Here is a 16,540-nt window from a genome sequence, read left to right on the forward strand (position 1 = left end):
TATTTTTGTACATTGCGCTGTCATTCCCTGTATTTTTAGTTTGCATTAGCTTGTTCAACTTAGTTTTTTTTAGCTGGGCTATGAAGACTGCACAACAGATGTCCTTCCACAAGTGAAACAGGTGAAAGAATCTGTTTGCTCCAGATGTTTGAATCTCTAAAGAGGAATGCAATAGTCAAATGAGACATGTGGAATGCAGTAGTATGAAGAGAACATTTAAAACTGCCGGAAAAAAACAAGCTAGCCCAAGCTCACTGGTCATACTGGATCTGTTTATTGCTCCGTTTTGTTAATGCCTTCATATCGTGATAATAGTCTGTCTGCGGCATACATGTGAAGAACTTCTAAAGCAAACAAGAACACTTTAAAGTTGATTTGATAAATGTGGTGTGATTTTCTGTGTCACTTGCTTTGGCAGCGGGCATTCTCTCCAGAAGGACTGAGTGAGATGTGGAATGAAATGGTAAAAGATGAGGAGATAACTTTCAACGGCGAAGAATCAGCTCACCCAGGTATGGAGCTGAGACATTACAGCATTCATTTACCCTCCGTTTATATGACTTACAAATTGCAGCATTCTGTTTATGATGGCATGGTTCATTTTTACACACTAAGGATGATACGTGAGCCGGGACAGGTTGGTATATAAACTTAGCTGATGGAAATTAAGGTTAATGTGAGAATTTGTTTTGATCATTTTAGAGGATTGCACCGACTGCTTTGGGACACCTAAGAAGGATGAACCCAACGACAAAGAGAAGAAAGAGGAGGAGGAGACATCAACATCTGTTCACCACTCCATCATTGAGACGTGGGACTGGGGACGGCAGCCAGGTGAGAGAACCTGAACATTGTAACCCCGTTGTGGCACGCTACTGCTACTACGATGCTGCCCTGTTCTCCTCCCTTGTTATTTTACACCTTTCCGTTTCCAAGTAGGGTGATTAATACCATGCTCAGAGCAGATGGTTTCACAACACTCAAATGTCGACTAGATACAATGACACTGACCATTTCAACACATGGCCAACCTCTCTGTTTATCAATTTCACGTCTCTGAGGTTCTGCTGATGTGTGCATGTTTGCTGGCACGTGAGATGTGTGGAAACTCTGAAATAACAACTTGCAGTCTGCAGGTCTGAGTGTCTATTTTTACCCCTCGGAGTGTAATCTTGGTAGGCGTTACAATGTGGTCCAGCGAAGGGTAGCGTCTCTCACCCAAGCTCTGTTTACTGGGGGGACTGGGTGGGACAGTTTTATGGTTCTGGGAGATAAGCAATGGGTGGGTGGGGGTTTACACTCTACATGTATTGCGTATGCATAGTAGTAGTACTACCATTACTAATAGCCACTTGACGGCTTCTCTCTTTTTTTACTGACTGAACCAGGAATCACACTGGTCTGATTGTACAGTGAGTGTAACTAGATCACTACACGAGGAGTGCTCTGTCATTGATGCTTAAAGTTCAAACGACATACTTCCTGCCTTTCCATTGAGTGGTCAGATATGTGGAACATGTTGATCTCTGCAGTCACAGTCCAGACCTAACCTATTGTTTTGAAATCAGGATGGTACTGGGACAGATGACAGATTTGTTCAGATTCTTAGCAGTGGATGTTTGACCTGTGTTTTCCATGCTAGAAATGTTATAAAGAGGCTACGGATATGGTAGTTCTCTTGCGCACGTTATAATGTAATGTATAATAAATAGTTATAGACTTTGTCTGACTGGGATATATATCTGTCCTGACAGCCGAGCACAGCTGACTGTAGTGTGGCTCATGCACTCTCAGGCTTACAGAAAGCTTAAGTGGATTTCAGACCTGCTATTTTAGCTCATCTTGCCTTCCCTGCAGTGCTGCTTTATAGACACATACAAAAAAACATCTTCTCTTGAACCGGATCAGAACAAAGGACTGTTTGTTATCATGGCCAGTGGGGAAGATATTGAATGTGGTGAATTTTCTTTTTCCATTAAGAAATAGTCAAGACTACAAGTAATAAGCTTAAGTATCACAGGCCCTGTCTTGAAACACAATGCTGTTAGTGTAATGAAAAGCTGGGAGCACTTCAACACTGTATTAACTAAGGACTTATAAATCCCCAGTGCGCCCTGTAAACTTGAGATTGAATATAAAACTTTTAAGACCAGATTGCAGCTTAAATTGTTAAAATGTAGTAGTATGTTTACAGAATTGCTAAAAAATGTACAGTTTGTTTTTGCTCGTTCTGCATCATCTGCTTTATATTGCTGTGGAATTTGTTGCATTGCTTGACAAATCAAAATGTGGATTTTCATGAGAAGTAAATTTCTTTCATTTTTATATTCGAGATTGTTTTAGGAGAAGAAAACACTCAATATTATAAAAAATATTTTTTCTGTGTTGAAAAAGTACCATTATTCTAACCATGATTGACGATCATATTTCTTTTCTGAGAGACGTTATTGGGTTCCAAATAAGTTCCATTGTGTTTAGGAAGATTATGTTTCCATTGCCCTTTCCTTGTATGTGTGCAGATGAGACTGAGTTGAAGGACTGTCTGTTGGTCCTGGTTGATGACCAGCAGAAGCTCTCGGCTCAGATGGCCAAAAGCACCCTGTCTGCACAACGATTGCGCCAGCGCCTGCTCATCCTGGAGCGCTACCTCATCTCCCTGAGCCACAGCATGATGGAGGAGAAGTACAAGGTCTGCTGGAAGGGGCCCCCCAGCCCACCACTGCCTGCTGCTGACAATAAGAGGTAAAATATGAAGCTAGAGATTCAAGAGGGCTGGTATGTTGGCTCAGCGGTCAGGGCCGTCACCTGACAGCAAGGAGGTTGGATGAACCAGAGACTTTATATTGCCTGTAGGCAAGACTGTGTGTGTGTGTGTGTGTGTGTCTGTGGTTAGTCCTGTGATGACTGGTGACCTGTCCAGGGTGTGTCCAGCGTCTTACCAAGCGTGTACTGAAAAAATGAATGTGCCGGAGCTGCCAATGTATATTGTATGGAGTGGAACTCGACAGAATCTTGACTTTAATAGCTCCGCAAAGCTCCACCAGAACAGTGTGTGTGACTGCAATGTTGCAATTCAGATTGAGCTAGCATAGTTACAATATACAAAGACAAAATCCAGTACAGTTCATTCCTGGTGTGTACTTATATGTACTAGGGGTGGAACAGTTTATTAAAAAAAAAATCCATCTCAGCGCTACGTCTCAGAGCGTCAAATCCCGGTATGCTGGGAGACTTGCTCCATGCGCTCCCTGTAGGCGCGTAGCCATAACGCACGCTACTGCTGCGCTCTTCTTCGTGGGTTTCTGAATCCTCTTGGCAACAGCTCGCTAAGCTCCGCTCTGTTGTTGTTCTCAATGGTTTCTGTCTGGTAAAATCTGTGGTTAAATCACCACATTAATGTCTCGCTCGGTTGTCACAGAAAACCGCCAGTTCACCAGAGAATGGTCAGAAGTTTTTGTTTCTGTCTCTGTGAAGTCTGTGTTTACTCTGCAGCCATATCAGTGTGTAAAGAGGATAAGTCCAGAAGGCATTTTCAGAAAAATCATGCTACTCTGCATTTATGTTGCGTTCATTTGTGTCAGTCCAGTTTTTGATGAATAAACTTATGTTTCATATGTGCTTGTCAGCCTGGTAACGTAACTAGTAACTGAAGTAATCAGATAAATGTAGTGGAGTAAAAAGTAGAATATTTCCACTGATTTGGAGTGGAGTAGAAGAATAAAGTATCATGTAAATAAAATACTCAAGTAAATGAGAAGAACCTCAAACTTGTACTCTGGTCCAATAATTGAGTGGAAACCTCTGGTTAACAGGTTTGTTCATTTAACAAATACTTGAGGCCTATGACTACTATTTACATTGATAAAATAAAGACAATATACAGTATGTACTCCTATGTCGCTGCATTGTTTTACAATATCCAATAATGTGATGCTCATATTTTTCCGGCCAAACGGCCTCAATTCCAGTCAGTTCAGTGATGCTGTTTGTGCGCATTTTAGTGAAAGAAAACCTATTTTCTTCACTTTAAAAAAAAAAAAGTGTTTATATTATTACCTATTACCTAGCAAACAATTGTTTTTGCCAACTAAATACATAAACGCATAAATGCAGTAATGTGTCTCCTTCTGTTTCAAAATCTCACTTCACTTTAATTTAAGATTTTTACAGTTATCCCTAAACAAGCTGCCTCAATTTTTCAGTTTTTGCGTGATTGCACAACAAGTCCTTAAGAATATCTGATTAAATTAAAAAAAAAATATTATGCTATAGATTCAATTCAATTTTATTTATAGTGCCAAATCATAACAAAAGTTATCTCAGGACACTTTACAAACTAGGTAAAGACCACACTCTATGACTTATTTATGATAAACATAGACCTAACAATTCCCCCGTAGAGTACGGTGGCAACGAAAACCTTCACTATAACAGACAGGAACGTGGGACAGACCCAGCTCTGTGGAGGACGGACATCTGTCTGCACCGGTTGGGGAGGAAGAAAAAGGAGAGAGAAAGAGAGAAAAGAGGGAAAGACGGACAGAGGGAGACAGAGACAGACACACTTCCAGTAACTATAATAATATCTATAGTGATGTGAATATGACTTATATGTTATGGCAGTTAATACAGCAGAAGAGTAGAAACAAGCACAGCTAAGGTTATAGATTATAACAGCAGCAGGAAGCGTCATGCAGGACCACGGCAGCAGGCACCACTACGATCAGCAGAGACCTGCGAGACGACAAAGCACAAACAACTCCGGGGAGTAGGCAGACTAGGCCTTTAGCAGCATAATTAAGCAGAACAAAATCAGCTTAAATATTAACAACATTGCTTTGGGAGTTGGTTCCACAGGAGAGGAGCTTGGTAGCTAAAGGCTCTGCCTCCCGTTCTACTTTTGGAGACTCTAGGAACGACAAGTAGCCCTGCATTCTCAGAGCGCAGCGATCTAGTCGGGTAATACGGTACTATGAGCTCTTTAAGATACGATGGAGCCAGACCAATAAGAGCTTTGTAGGTAAGGAGAAGGATTTAAAATTCTATTCTAGATTTTACAGGTAGCCAGTGCAAAGAAATCTGATACATGGTATTTTTAGAATCTCAAAGAAATAGAAAAAAAAAAACGTGATATGAACCGAACAGTGGATTTTGTGAACCGTTCCACCCCTAATATGTACCCAACTTAGGGTCGTGTTTGTTTGAGTTAAACCCTACAGCTTGGTGTGTGAGTACACAGTGTGTTTTCCTTATGGAGGCCTCTTAAACATCCTCTTGTGTTAATCCCTATTTGCTTTGTTTTTTTCAGCCCTCGTCCAGCCAGTAAAGGCGTTGAAGGTTTGGCCAGAGTTGGCTCCAGGGCAGCTCTCTCTTTTGCCTTTGCTTTCCTGCGTCGGGCCTGGAGGTCAGGTAAGAATGTACCGGGAAACTGATGTCTTGTGCCCCAGTAGTGATGATGATAGCTGCTGTCATGGTAATGGAGCTTCACCTAACAGCTGTTATTGAATGTGTTGCACCAACAGGCTGTTCATAGTAAACAACCCAATATACAGTATTTCCCAATGCTATGTTTTTAGCCTTAGCTTGTGATGTTGGCTAGATGAAGGGCAGCAGGAGTTTATTTTGATTTCCAATGTTCAGACTGCTGTTTATGGTGCTGTTCTGTTGGACTGCACTCTACTGAACTGTGATTTTAAACTTTTAAACTTTTCTGATACTGTCTTATCTCCGTCCTTCCGTCCGTAAGAGAGGATAGTACGGCAGCGCGAGCCAAAATTACAGCAAAAGTATCTATTTCTTTTTTTCTTTCTCTCTCATGTTACACTCACAAATACGCACCAAGTTTTTCCTTAAAGGGGTTTGCCACTTAAATACCGGCGGAGGCAACTGTACAGAAGTCCTGGTGGCTCGTTTAAAGACACAGTTTCCGAATACGACTGTGTACAGTTCTCTGTGGACTGAGTGTTTTAATACTTTATATATAATCGCACCTTGACCTGCTTTATAATCAAAAAAAGACATGGAAATCTCACTTTTTACAATATGAGTTTAATTTGAGTGTTCCAATAATATACAATTTAATAAACCCGTATCACAGTGCAGAGCAATCACATAGTATACACATACTTTGTATCTAAAGTAATGTGGCTGTACTTGTTTGAAAGTCCTTCATTGTTGGATTGGCAAGAGGAGATGCTGTTTATGTTACGTGTGCTGATGTGAGGTAAAGAGCTGCCTGTCCACAGGGACTGGGTGGGAAGAATGAGCCAGCCTCTTCTCTGTAGCCTTCCTGAAACATGACACAACGATTGCGCCAACGATTTACACACACACATGCACAAGCACACGCACACATACAGAGAGAGAGACAGTTAAGCCTCTCATCCTCAGTCTTGCTGTATTCCTGGAATACACTGGCAGAACAGTGTACTGGTAATGTAACAGGGTTTTCTTCACCTGCCACCTGCTGAGTTAACACATGTACATCCTAGATATTTAGATTTTGCAGGCCAGGATGAGTACCATTTGATCGGTTACCAGTGGTTTGAAGCTTATTGTCTGTAAATGCATGCAAGGTTAAGACCATATCATTTCATGTAGTGAACATATTTAAGTGAATTTGCCTTGTGTATATCATGCTTATGTGCATTAATTGCATTTAAGATTTAGGAAAGCAATGTAAACTAAAAGACCACCTTCTGCTCTCATGTTGGGCTAGGCAAATTATACATTTGATAACATAAAAATTAAAGTGGTAGAAATGCAGATAATTATGGGCAACCTTTGGGGAACCTTTTTAGTTCCTTGAAAACTTTGACGCAGCTTAAAACAGAAGACGTTTGTGTTTTCCAGGAGATGATGCAGACCTTTGCAGTGAGCTTCTCCAGGAGTCTCTAGATGCCTTGCGTGCCCTACCAGGGGCCACACTCTTTGATGAGGGAAGTGTATCATCAGTGTGGCTCGAAGTTGTTGAGAGGGCCACCAAGTTCCTCAGGTTTGTTATTTACTGATCAGTCGCTGATTTTGTGTGTTGTAAAACATATTGGATAATCTTTTGTGATTCTCATGTCTTGTCCTCTTTGGGATCAGTGACGTACATGGAAGTGCCAGCACCAAAGGCAACATTCCCCTTCAAGACCAGCACCTAGCCCTGGCCATCCTGCTGGAGCTGGCTGTGCAGAGGGGCACTCTAAGGTATCCGGATACCCTCAATACCTGCTGATTTGCCTTTGCTGCCTGATATCCTACTGACATTAAAATGTTACCTCATGGCTCACTTTGTCTTTTTGCCATGTTGTCTTTTCAGTCAGTTGCTGTCTGCTGTTCTGCTGCTGCTGCGACTCTGGGAAAGTGGCACCAGAGAGATGGACAATGAGCGCTCCACCCAGGGAACCAGCGCCCCTCTGCTGCCCCTCCTGCAGCGCTTTCAGAACATACACAGCAGCAAGGAGGAGCCCATTCCTGAAGAGGAAGCTGAGGTAAAAATGTCCTCTCTGGAACCTGCATCTGTGTATCTCAGGAACAGTACAGTTAGACACTAAACACTTTTTTCTTTTTATATCACTTGAAGATTAACCCGACTCCGCCAGATGGATAGGTTCGCATAATTCTCATTTGCTCAACATATCCATCTGCGAGCTCTCGTTTGGAGATCTTTTGGGAAGGGGCGAAAATACTGGTTGCTGATTGGATAAACCATCTATCACCAACACACAGGCCAAATCAACCAATCAGATCAATGAAATGTATGACGTACTACCAGAGCGTTGAGGCAAAGCTCAGAAAGTAAACATTTCGGTAAAAGAAAAAAATAAGTATCTTTTCCTCTGAGAAAACCCTCCAGTGCCGTTTGCTCTTCTTTCAGAAAATGTTGTTTACACTGAATGGTCGCTTCTTGTTGCGTCACACTTAAACCCGCCTCGAAACCAACGCTGATTGGTTTGGTCGGCTCCAAATTTTCTCCGTCACACGTCACCAGACTGATCTGCGAGTAAAATACAAAAGAGCTCGCAAGATCAGGAAGGTCTCACGAGGCTACTTGAAGAAAGAACGATTAGGGAACAAGAAAGCTCTCGAACTAAATGTTTTCAAATGGTCTGTAGCTAAGTGCTGCTTGTGAACGCTTGTCTTAAAGTACCTCTTACTGCTTTGGAATCATGCTTATAAGTACTTTGTGGTTGATTGCTGGGATTTTTTCAGATCCTCACAGCCCAAATGAGTCCAAATGAGAGCTTTCTGCGCTACCTGACCTTGCCTCAGGATAATGACCTGGCTATTGACCTTCGGCAAACAGCTGTGGTGATCATGGCTCACCTGGACCGCTTGGCTTCTCCTTGCAGCCCCCCACACTGCAACTCCCCCACATCACAAAAGGTGACAACGGTTTTTATCAACTGGCAAAGCTTAGTTTTATTTTTTTTAGCTCAGTGATGCTACTCAGTTATTGCTTGAGTTATGTAGCTGTTCTATCTTCATAAGCTTTATATATCTTGGATGTGCACACTGTGTCCTGTTTCCTTTACTATATAATATGTTGGTATAAAAAGCATGGATAAACATGGTAAACAGACTTCACACAAGTGCAAATTCCTGAATAGCAGTTAATCAGATGTGAAAGGTTGATATTAATTTTATACACAGCATTTTGTCATGGCCATGTATTTTTGCCAAAGGAGAAATGGCAGCTAAAATGACAAAAAAAAACAACCATGTGACTGACACTGTCTCTTTTTGTTCCAGGGAACCTTGCAGGAGGTGATTGCCTGGGGTCTGTTGGGCTGGAAGCTTTATGCCAATGTTAATGGGCCCATTCAGTGTAAAGGCCTGTCGAGCCTTGGAGTCTCACAGATTGTCTGTTCAGAAAAGGGCTTTCTCATCTTGTCCAGCAGTGGTGCTGTTTACACCCAAAACTACAAGAGCACAACCCTGGTCAGTCCATTGGTGGTTTTCCCAGCTTTATTCCTAAAAACACAAGCAGCTGTTCATTTGACCCCTGTGTCTTCCGCAGATTGAGTCTTTGAATTCTTTTGTTACAGGCCCCTATGCTGATCCATGGTCTGAACTCTAGGAAGATTGTAAAGCTAGCAGCTCATCCTGATGGGCAGCACTACTTGGCTTTGTCATCCAATGGGGAGGTGTTCTCATGGGGCTGTGGAGATGGAGGCCGCCTTGGTCATGGAGACACCACGTAAGCAAACAGAATTATCCCTAGCTGATGTTTAATTTCCTTTAAAGGTCACCTCACTAATATAAAATATGAAGCTATGTTGACATTTTGGGGAAATTGAGGCATTCATAAATGTAACAGTAAAGCTGTAGATGGTTTTAGAATCAAATGGAATTCCTTTATTGGTCAAACAGATGCCAAAAATAATATACCCACAATCTAGGACACTATTAATGCTTCATGCTGTTACACCAAAGACAAACTCCCATAGCTACCATTGACTACATTTTAAGAAAATATTAAATACTCCAACTCTAACAGTTCCTTTAAAAACACAATGCTTGAGACAGAAATTGTTACTTTTGCTTCCATAGTTCCAAGATTCCTGAAAAGCTTCTTGTATGTGCCAGAGGAGTGTTTCAGTCTGCTACATTTCCATTTCCACTTTATCTCAGGTATCTAGAAGAGCCTACAATGATTGCAGCATTCAACGGGAAACAGACAGGAAAGCATGTGGTACATATTGCTTGTGGGAGCACATACAGCGCTGCAATTACTGCTGATGGCGAACTCTATACATGGGGCAGAGGGAACTACGGTCGACTGGGTCATGGTAAGCTGCATCTGCATTGAACTGCCTGACACAGCCTCCGCTTGGATAATAACATCTTTGTCTTTTTTTTTTGTCAATGTAAAGAGTTGTCTTCTGACTGTGTTTCTAGGCTCCAGTGAGGACCAGACCACACCCATGATGGTGACAGCACTGAAGGGACTAAAGGTGGTGGATGTGGCATGTGGAAGTGGTGATGCACAAACGCTTTCTGTTACAGAGAATGGTAAGAACAAAAGTCCATCTGGTTATAGACTTCATCAGCATCACTAAAACCGTGTTATACTGTGTTATATAAAATTTATATTTAAATTTCTCTGTGTGTTTCCACAGGTCAGGTATGGTCCTGGGGGGATGGAGACTATGGTAAACTGGGCCGAGGAGGCAGCGACGGCTGCAAGACACCCAAACTTGTGGAAAAACTGCAGGACCTGGACATTGTGAAGGTGTACTGTGGCAGCCAGTTCTCAGTGGCCCTCACCAAAGATGGCCAAGTGTACACTTGGGGAAAGGGAGACAATCAACGCCTTGGTCATGGCACTGATGAGCATGTTCGCTACCCCAAGTTGCTCGACAGTCTGCAGGGTGAGTTGACTAAAATAAACAAACTTCATAAGCTTTTAGAGTACAAAGATTGATCTTTGTCTGTTATGTTTGCAATCAGGAAAGAAAGTTGTGGACATTGCTGTGGGGTCCACACACTGCCTGGCCCTCACTGATGACGGAGAGGTGCACAGTTGGGGCAGCAACGATAAGCTACAACACTTTGATACACTCTTTTCTAACAAGAAGCAGCCTAAGCCACTCCCAGGACTCAACTCCAAACATATAGTGGGAATCTCCTGTGGTCCCGGACAGGTAATACACAACTGTCATTGAGGATTGTTTTTTGCTTATAATGACAGAACCAAAACATATAACACTGGGTTTGTGTGTTGTCAGAGCTTTGCCTGGTCCTCATGCTCAGAGTGGTCCGTTGGGCAACGTGTGCCCTTTGTTGTGGATGTTTGCCCCATGACCTTTGAGCAGCTGGACCTGCTCCTGCGACAGGTCAGCGAGGGGATGGACGGCAGCTCGGACTGGCCTCCCCCACAGGAGAAGGAGTGTATGGTCGTCGCCACACTCAACCTGCTTAGGCTCCAGGTGGGGAACAATCCGTCAACAACTTATCTTTCAAACCAAATGTATTGTTTATTTGTGCTCGGGACCGCTTATAGATTTTCTTAACAATACAGTTTTGCATCTCCAAGCCTTCTCTCAAGTCTAGTTTAGTAGAATTACTGGACTGCTGATCAGTATAAACAAATATCTCTAAAACTTCCCACCTCAGCTCCATGCAGCCATAAGTAACCAGGTGGATCCGGAGGAGCTGGGACTTGGGCTTGGCAGCGTGCTGCTTAACAACCTCAAACAAACGGTGGTGGTACTAGCTAGCAATGCTGGGGTCCTCAATTCCGTGCAAGCAGCTGCCCAAGCAGTTCTCCAAAGTGGCTGGTCAGTGCTGCTGCCCACTGCTGAGGAAAGGGCGAGGGCACTTTCCTCCCTTCTGCCTAATGCTGGTGAGTACCAACAAGAGCCTCTCCTAACATTGAATAGTCCAGTAACCCTGTTCATTTTGATATGAAAAAAAAAAAAAGTACTTGGGACTGGGGAGATTGAGGTTTTATTTGTTTTTGTTGTTTTTTTTCTTCCTCCCAGCTTCCGGAAATGAGATGAGCGTGAGCCCTGGGCGTCGCTTCATGATTGACCTGCTAGTCAGCAGCTTAATGGCTGATGGAGGGTTGGAATCGGCACTAAATGCAGCCATCACCGCTGAGATACAGGTCAGTGTGTTTTAATGCTGAGTCTTCACTCTTCTCTCACTTCTCACATAATGAATTCATGGCAACAACGCTTCGGCTATGTTAATGATGTAGATTAAAAAAATCGCCTTGTCCTAGCCTGAATTCATTTTCATTCAATTTGTTATGATTTGCCACACTCTTGGCTGTTTGGCAAATGTATTAGTTGACCAAAGTCTCAGGGAGAACTTGAAGATTGATTTAAATTTGTCTTTAGACATGCTCAGTATACTATTGGGATACTACAACTGTTAAAGAATATTCCTGCAAACACATCCCTGAACTCCTGAAATAATCCTCTCACTGGATACAAAAATCACTTTGTATATTTTTTCTTCATAACAGGACATTGAAGCAAAGAAGGAGGCTCAGAAAGAGAAGGAGATTGATGAGCAGGAGGCCAACGCTTCCACCATGCATCGTTGTCGCGCCATGCTAGACAAAGACCTCATCAACACAGGCATCTACGAGTCAGCGGGCAAGCAAAGCCTGCCTCTGGTGCAGCTCGTGCAGCAGCTGTTGAGGTACCTGCTCTTTGCCCGAATCATTCTGCACCTATGCCACCATACAGATTAACCCCTGCCTGTCTGTTAGCGGATTCACACATTTGATCTCTGCAGGAACATCGCCTCCCAGACCATCGCAAGGCTGAAGGATGTTGCTCGGCGTATCTCCAACTATTTAGAGGCTGAGCATGTCAGCAAGGAACGCTCTGCATCTCTTGACCTGCTGCTGCGCTTCCAGAGGCTGCTGGTTAGCAAGCTCTACTTGGGTGTCAACGGCACAGAAAATGTCAATGGATACAGTAAGTCATGTATTTCAATCAAAGGTTTTTCTCTAGTCATCCAGCTAAGACAGGGTGGCCGTGCATCCTTAAAAAGTCTTAAATTCATGTATCTAAAATTTAGGTCTTAAAATGTCTTAAATTCATTAAAATGTCATATGCTGGTCTTAAATACATTACTCAAAGGTCTTAAAGTTGTCGGGGCAGAGTTTTTTGAGAAGTAGATGTAGAGAGGCTACTTTTTTACTAGCTGCTGATATAAATGATTATCTGCACGCTTGCTAACTAGTCTGCGACTCTGGGTAAGTGCAAATTTATTTAGAGTTTGCTGGACTATGTCCGTTGGCTCACGTCTGTTGCTATGTCTGACCTTCAAGCTCTGCACCATGGAGGTTAAGGCTGTCAAGAGTGCGAAATGCACAAAACTGCTGCCAGGAGCCACAAACAAACCCTAGCCATGTCACAGTTTTGTGTCTCTGCCCCGGGGCCAGCGCCGCAGACAGTGGTCCGTGCTGCTCCTACCAGTGACCTTTACACACAGTGGTCAAGCCCAGTCTTACATCTCCGAGGGGATAGATCTCTTCCGCGAGCAGGTTTACTTCTGGAAAGGACAAGACCGCCTATATAACTCGTTTTGTACTAGCGCCTTTCATCATAATAGTCAACAAGTCTTTTTTTTTTTTTTTCATTAAACAGACAAAAAGTAAACTTGAATGAGTCTCATTGAGTGAGGCACGCTATGCTTGGGTTGTAATACAGCGGGATCCCCCAACCATCGCCTGTATTTATAATGTTTTCTGTCTTCAATTTTAGTCAAGATGGCATTAAAAAGTCTTAAATTTGATTTGCTGAAACCTGCAGATAAAGATAGTATTTGATCTGTGTTGTTTTTGCAGATCCTGAGCTTCTGGGTGTTGGTTCCCTGTTAAAAAAGTACATCGCCCTGCTGTGTACTCACATTGGGGACATCCTCCCAGTGGCAACAAGTATTGCCTCTACTGGTCGCCGCCACTTTGCTGAAGTCTCCCGTGTCATTGAAGGAGATCTAACTGGTAACCCATCTCTCAGAAAGTGCCGAGTGTTCAAGTGAAGCATCAACTGCATGCATTTCAGGAACTTGTGAGACCGTTATGCCTTACTGTTTCTTTTGTAATAGGAGTGCTGCTGCCTGAGTTGGTGGTGTCCATCGTCCTCCTTCTCACCATCGATGCAGGTCTAATGCAGGAGACTGGTTCTATCCCTCTCCTGGCTGGACTCCTAGAGCACCTTGACCGTTTCAACCACCTGGCCCCAGGACATGAGAGGGACGATAATGAGGATCTTGCTTGGCCAGGCATTATGGGTATAATGCCAATCATGTCTTACAAAGTTACTGATGCAACGTTATTGGAATCCTAAAGCTCCTACATTTGAGGTAAAGATTAGAAGATGGTTTAGAATGTAACTATCTCTTATTCTGCTGTGGCAGGATCCTTCTTCACAGGACAAAGTTCCAAGAACAATGAGGAGGTTTCACTCATTCGTAAAGCTGACCTGGAGAACCACAACAAAGATGGTGGTTTCTGGACAGTCATTGACGGAAAGGTGTATGACATTAAGGACTTCCAGGCTCAGTCCCAGTCGCTAACAGGAAACAGTATCCTTGGTAAGGTTAAAATGTATTTATTTTTGGAATGAGATGTAACAAATTAGTCAGATAGATTTGAACTAGGACTGGGCGATGATTCAATATGATAATTTAACGTCTTTTAATAGAATAAATGAAAACATATTTAGATTGAGTGATACACAATAACGTTGTGTAACTTGACAATAACAAACATTAACTTCTCAGCCAATGTGACTGAAACACCTGAGGGAATATCGTTTGAAAATGGAAGGTTTGGTTTTATAATGAAACTTAATATTAACTCACAGATCTATGTGATTACATAACCAATGATTTGGCATACATAAAATCCTTCTGGTCGATATGGAAGAAGGGGATAAAAGTAGGAAGATCTATATTGTTCAAATTATATATTTTAATCTATATTGTTTCTATCGTGATGTAAAAAAAACAGCTGTCGAGCTGTGTTAAAGCGATAGCTCTGTCATGGGGACGACTCTTTACTGTGTGATCCTTGCAGGTTATGTTCATTTTGCACTAAAGTTTTTAATATATGAGAAAATACTAGTAATAGTAAGCACTGAATTTGCACAGGATTATTTCTCTTCAGAAAGCAGAGAACATTACTGACTAAGGCCAAATCTCATTACATCTCTCTCTTTGTCCTTGGTGTAACAAAGTATCTCCTTTTACAGCCCAGTTTGCAGGAGAGGACCCCGTGGTTGCTTTGGAAGCTGCTTTACAATTTGAGAACACCAGAGAGTCAATGCAGGCCTTCTGTGTTGGCCAGTATATGGAGGTACCAACTACCTCGATACACACTTTCTGAACTCATTTCATTCTGGTTCTGGTCTTTGATATTTTGACATTTTATCATCTACAGCCTAACCAGGAAACGGTCACTACTCCAGACCTCAGCAGTCTCTCCTCCCCACTCATTGACACAGAGAGGAACCTGGGGCTGCTGCTGGGTCTCCACGCCTCCTACCTGGCCAAGAGCACCCCACTGTCCCCCATGGAGATCGAATGTGCCAGTAGGTTCAATGATTTTGAAGCAACTTTGTTTGAAAATCAAGATGTGTCTTTCCCAAGCTTTTCATTTTAATGGATTTTAAATTTTAACTTCATTTTTTCCCCCCTCTTTGCACAGAATGGCTCCAGTCCTCCATATTCTCTGGGGGGCTGCAGACAAGTCAGATCCACTATAACTACAATGAAGAGAAGGATGAAGACCACTGCAGCTCCCTGGGTACAACCACTCCAGACAAAGCCAAACTCTACTCCCGAAGAATAACCCTCAGCGACCACGCACAGCCTTTCCTGCAGGCTATTGCTGACAACAACACTCAGGACCACACTGTGAAGGTACAGGCAACAACAATGACTCAAGACCGAACAGAATAGCTAAACAGTAGCCGTGAAGCTGACGGATGTAGACATGCTTTCATCTTTTGTTTTTTGTTGTAACATTATAGGACTTCCTATGCCAAATAGAGCGTTGCTGTAAGCAGTACCATCTTATTACACCCATCACCTTCCCCCCGGAACACCCTGTGGAGGAAGTTGGCCGCCTGCTGCTCTGCTGCCTGCTCAAACATCAAGACCTCGGTAACCCAGCAACTGTTCTCAGACAGGCTGTTTGAGGGGGGATTAAGATCTAATTTTGGCTCACTTGCCTTTTGAAATGTTTTGTTCTCAGTTATGCAAAGATGCATTGAAATCTTATATTTTTGCTATTCCACAATCGACCAACACTTTTATATCTTTTCATCTAAAATGATTTGCACTTGAACAGCAATTTAGTGTAAAATCTCTTCCTGTCACAGGTCACATTGCCCTTTCACTTGTCAGCCAATGTGCCTTGGGTGTGGACCAAGGGAAACAGAGGTCCCTCCCTAAATCAGTGATTGATGTGTGCCGCATGGTCTACCAGGCGAAGTGTTCTTTAATCAAGGTATGAGTACCGCTTGTAGCTTGTGTTCTATAATAGATTGGCATCATGATAACAAGAACTTGGATTCATTCATGTTGTGCAGGTCATTTTTGACACAAAGGAGAAAAAAAGAGGATCTGGGATTTAAAGTGTTTGCTTTGTTCCACTTATATTAGACCCATCAGGAACAAGGTCGCTCTTACAAGGAGGTGTGTGCCCCTGTCATTGAGCGCCTGCGCTTCCTGTTTAATGAGCTGCGTCCAGCAGTAAGCAACGACCTGTCGATAGTGTCCAAACTAAAGCTGCTGAGCTCTCAGCCCCGCTGGAGGAGGATCGCCCAGAAACTCATCAGGGACCGCAGGAAAAAAAGAGGTGGGTTTTTAAAAACCTATTGCACAATGATAGTTTCATTTTCTATATGTAAAACTTTCTGTTGTTAAATGTATTCTATTTTTAGTGCCTAAGAAGTCAGAGTCTGCTGACGTAGAAGAGCCAAAGCTGGAGAATGAGGGGACCAATGAAGAGGAACTTAATGTCCACATCAGCCCCACACCGGCTGACAGGAAATCACCCACTAGCAAGACATCCAAGGTACTT

At 42.8% G+C, this 16,540-nt stretch overlaps 1 protein-coding gene across 3 annotated transcripts in view; it reads left to right on the forward strand.

The window, feature by feature from the left end:
• Positions 1 to 16,540, forward strand: part of herc2 (HECT and RLD domain containing E3 ubiquitin protein ligase 2) — a 48,268-nt gene that overhangs the window by 2,346 nt on the left and 29,382 nt on the right. For 2 of the 3 annotated variants that reach the window (XM_083940505.1, XM_083940506.1), the window contains exons 3-31: positions 419 to 512; positions 703 to 834; positions 2,520 to 2,742; positions 5,309 to 5,409; positions 6,853 to 6,994; positions 7,090 to 7,194; positions 7,307 to 7,478; positions 8,200 to 8,373; positions 8,740 to 8,928; positions 9,036 to 9,187; positions 9,622 to 9,779; positions 9,889 to 10,002; positions 10,110 to 10,361; positions 10,441 to 10,634; positions 10,719 to 10,919; positions 11,107 to 11,335; positions 11,475 to 11,599; positions 11,963 to 12,141; positions 12,238 to 12,422; positions 13,298 to 13,453; positions 13,558 to 13,743; positions 13,870 to 14,046; positions 14,706 to 14,809; positions 14,894 to 15,044; positions 15,161 to 15,375; positions 15,486 to 15,618; positions 15,837 to 15,964; positions 16,120 to 16,315; positions 16,401 to 16,534. In XM_083940505.1, the coding sequence (XP_083796631.1) occupies positions 419 to 512; positions 703 to 834; positions 2,520 to 2,742; positions 5,309 to 5,409; positions 6,853 to 6,994; positions 7,090 to 7,194; positions 7,307 to 7,478; positions 8,200 to 8,373; positions 8,740 to 8,928; positions 9,036 to 9,187; positions 9,622 to 9,779; positions 9,889 to 10,002; positions 10,110 to 10,361; positions 10,441 to 10,634; positions 10,719 to 10,919; positions 11,107 to 11,335; positions 11,475 to 11,599; positions 11,963 to 12,141; positions 12,238 to 12,422; positions 13,298 to 13,453; positions 13,558 to 13,743; positions 13,870 to 14,046; positions 14,706 to 14,809; positions 14,894 to 15,044; positions 15,161 to 15,375; positions 15,486 to 15,618; positions 15,837 to 15,964; positions 16,120 to 16,315; positions 16,401 to 16,534 (4,701 nt within the window). The remainder of the gene's footprint in view (positions 1 to 418; positions 513 to 702; positions 835 to 2,519; positions 2,743 to 5,308; positions 5,410 to 6,852; positions 6,995 to 7,089; positions 7,195 to 7,306; positions 7,479 to 8,199; positions 8,374 to 8,739; positions 8,929 to 9,035; positions 9,188 to 9,621; positions 9,780 to 9,888; positions 10,003 to 10,109; positions 10,362 to 10,440; positions 10,635 to 10,718; positions 10,920 to 11,106; positions 11,336 to 11,474; positions 11,600 to 11,962; positions 12,142 to 12,237; positions 12,423 to 13,297; positions 13,454 to 13,557; positions 13,744 to 13,869; positions 14,047 to 14,705; positions 14,810 to 14,893; positions 15,045 to 15,160; positions 15,376 to 15,485; positions 15,619 to 15,836; positions 15,965 to 16,119; positions 16,316 to 16,400; positions 16,535 to 16,540) is intronic. The other variant, XM_083940507.1, reaches the window with a different exon arrangement.

The sequence above is a fragment of the Echiichthys vipera genome (assembly GCF_963691815.1).
Source record: "Echiichthys vipera genome assembly, chromosome: 3".
NCBI classification, from domain to species: domain Eukaryota; kingdom Metazoa; phylum Chordata; class Actinopteri; order Perciformes; family Trachinidae; genus Echiichthys; species Echiichthys vipera.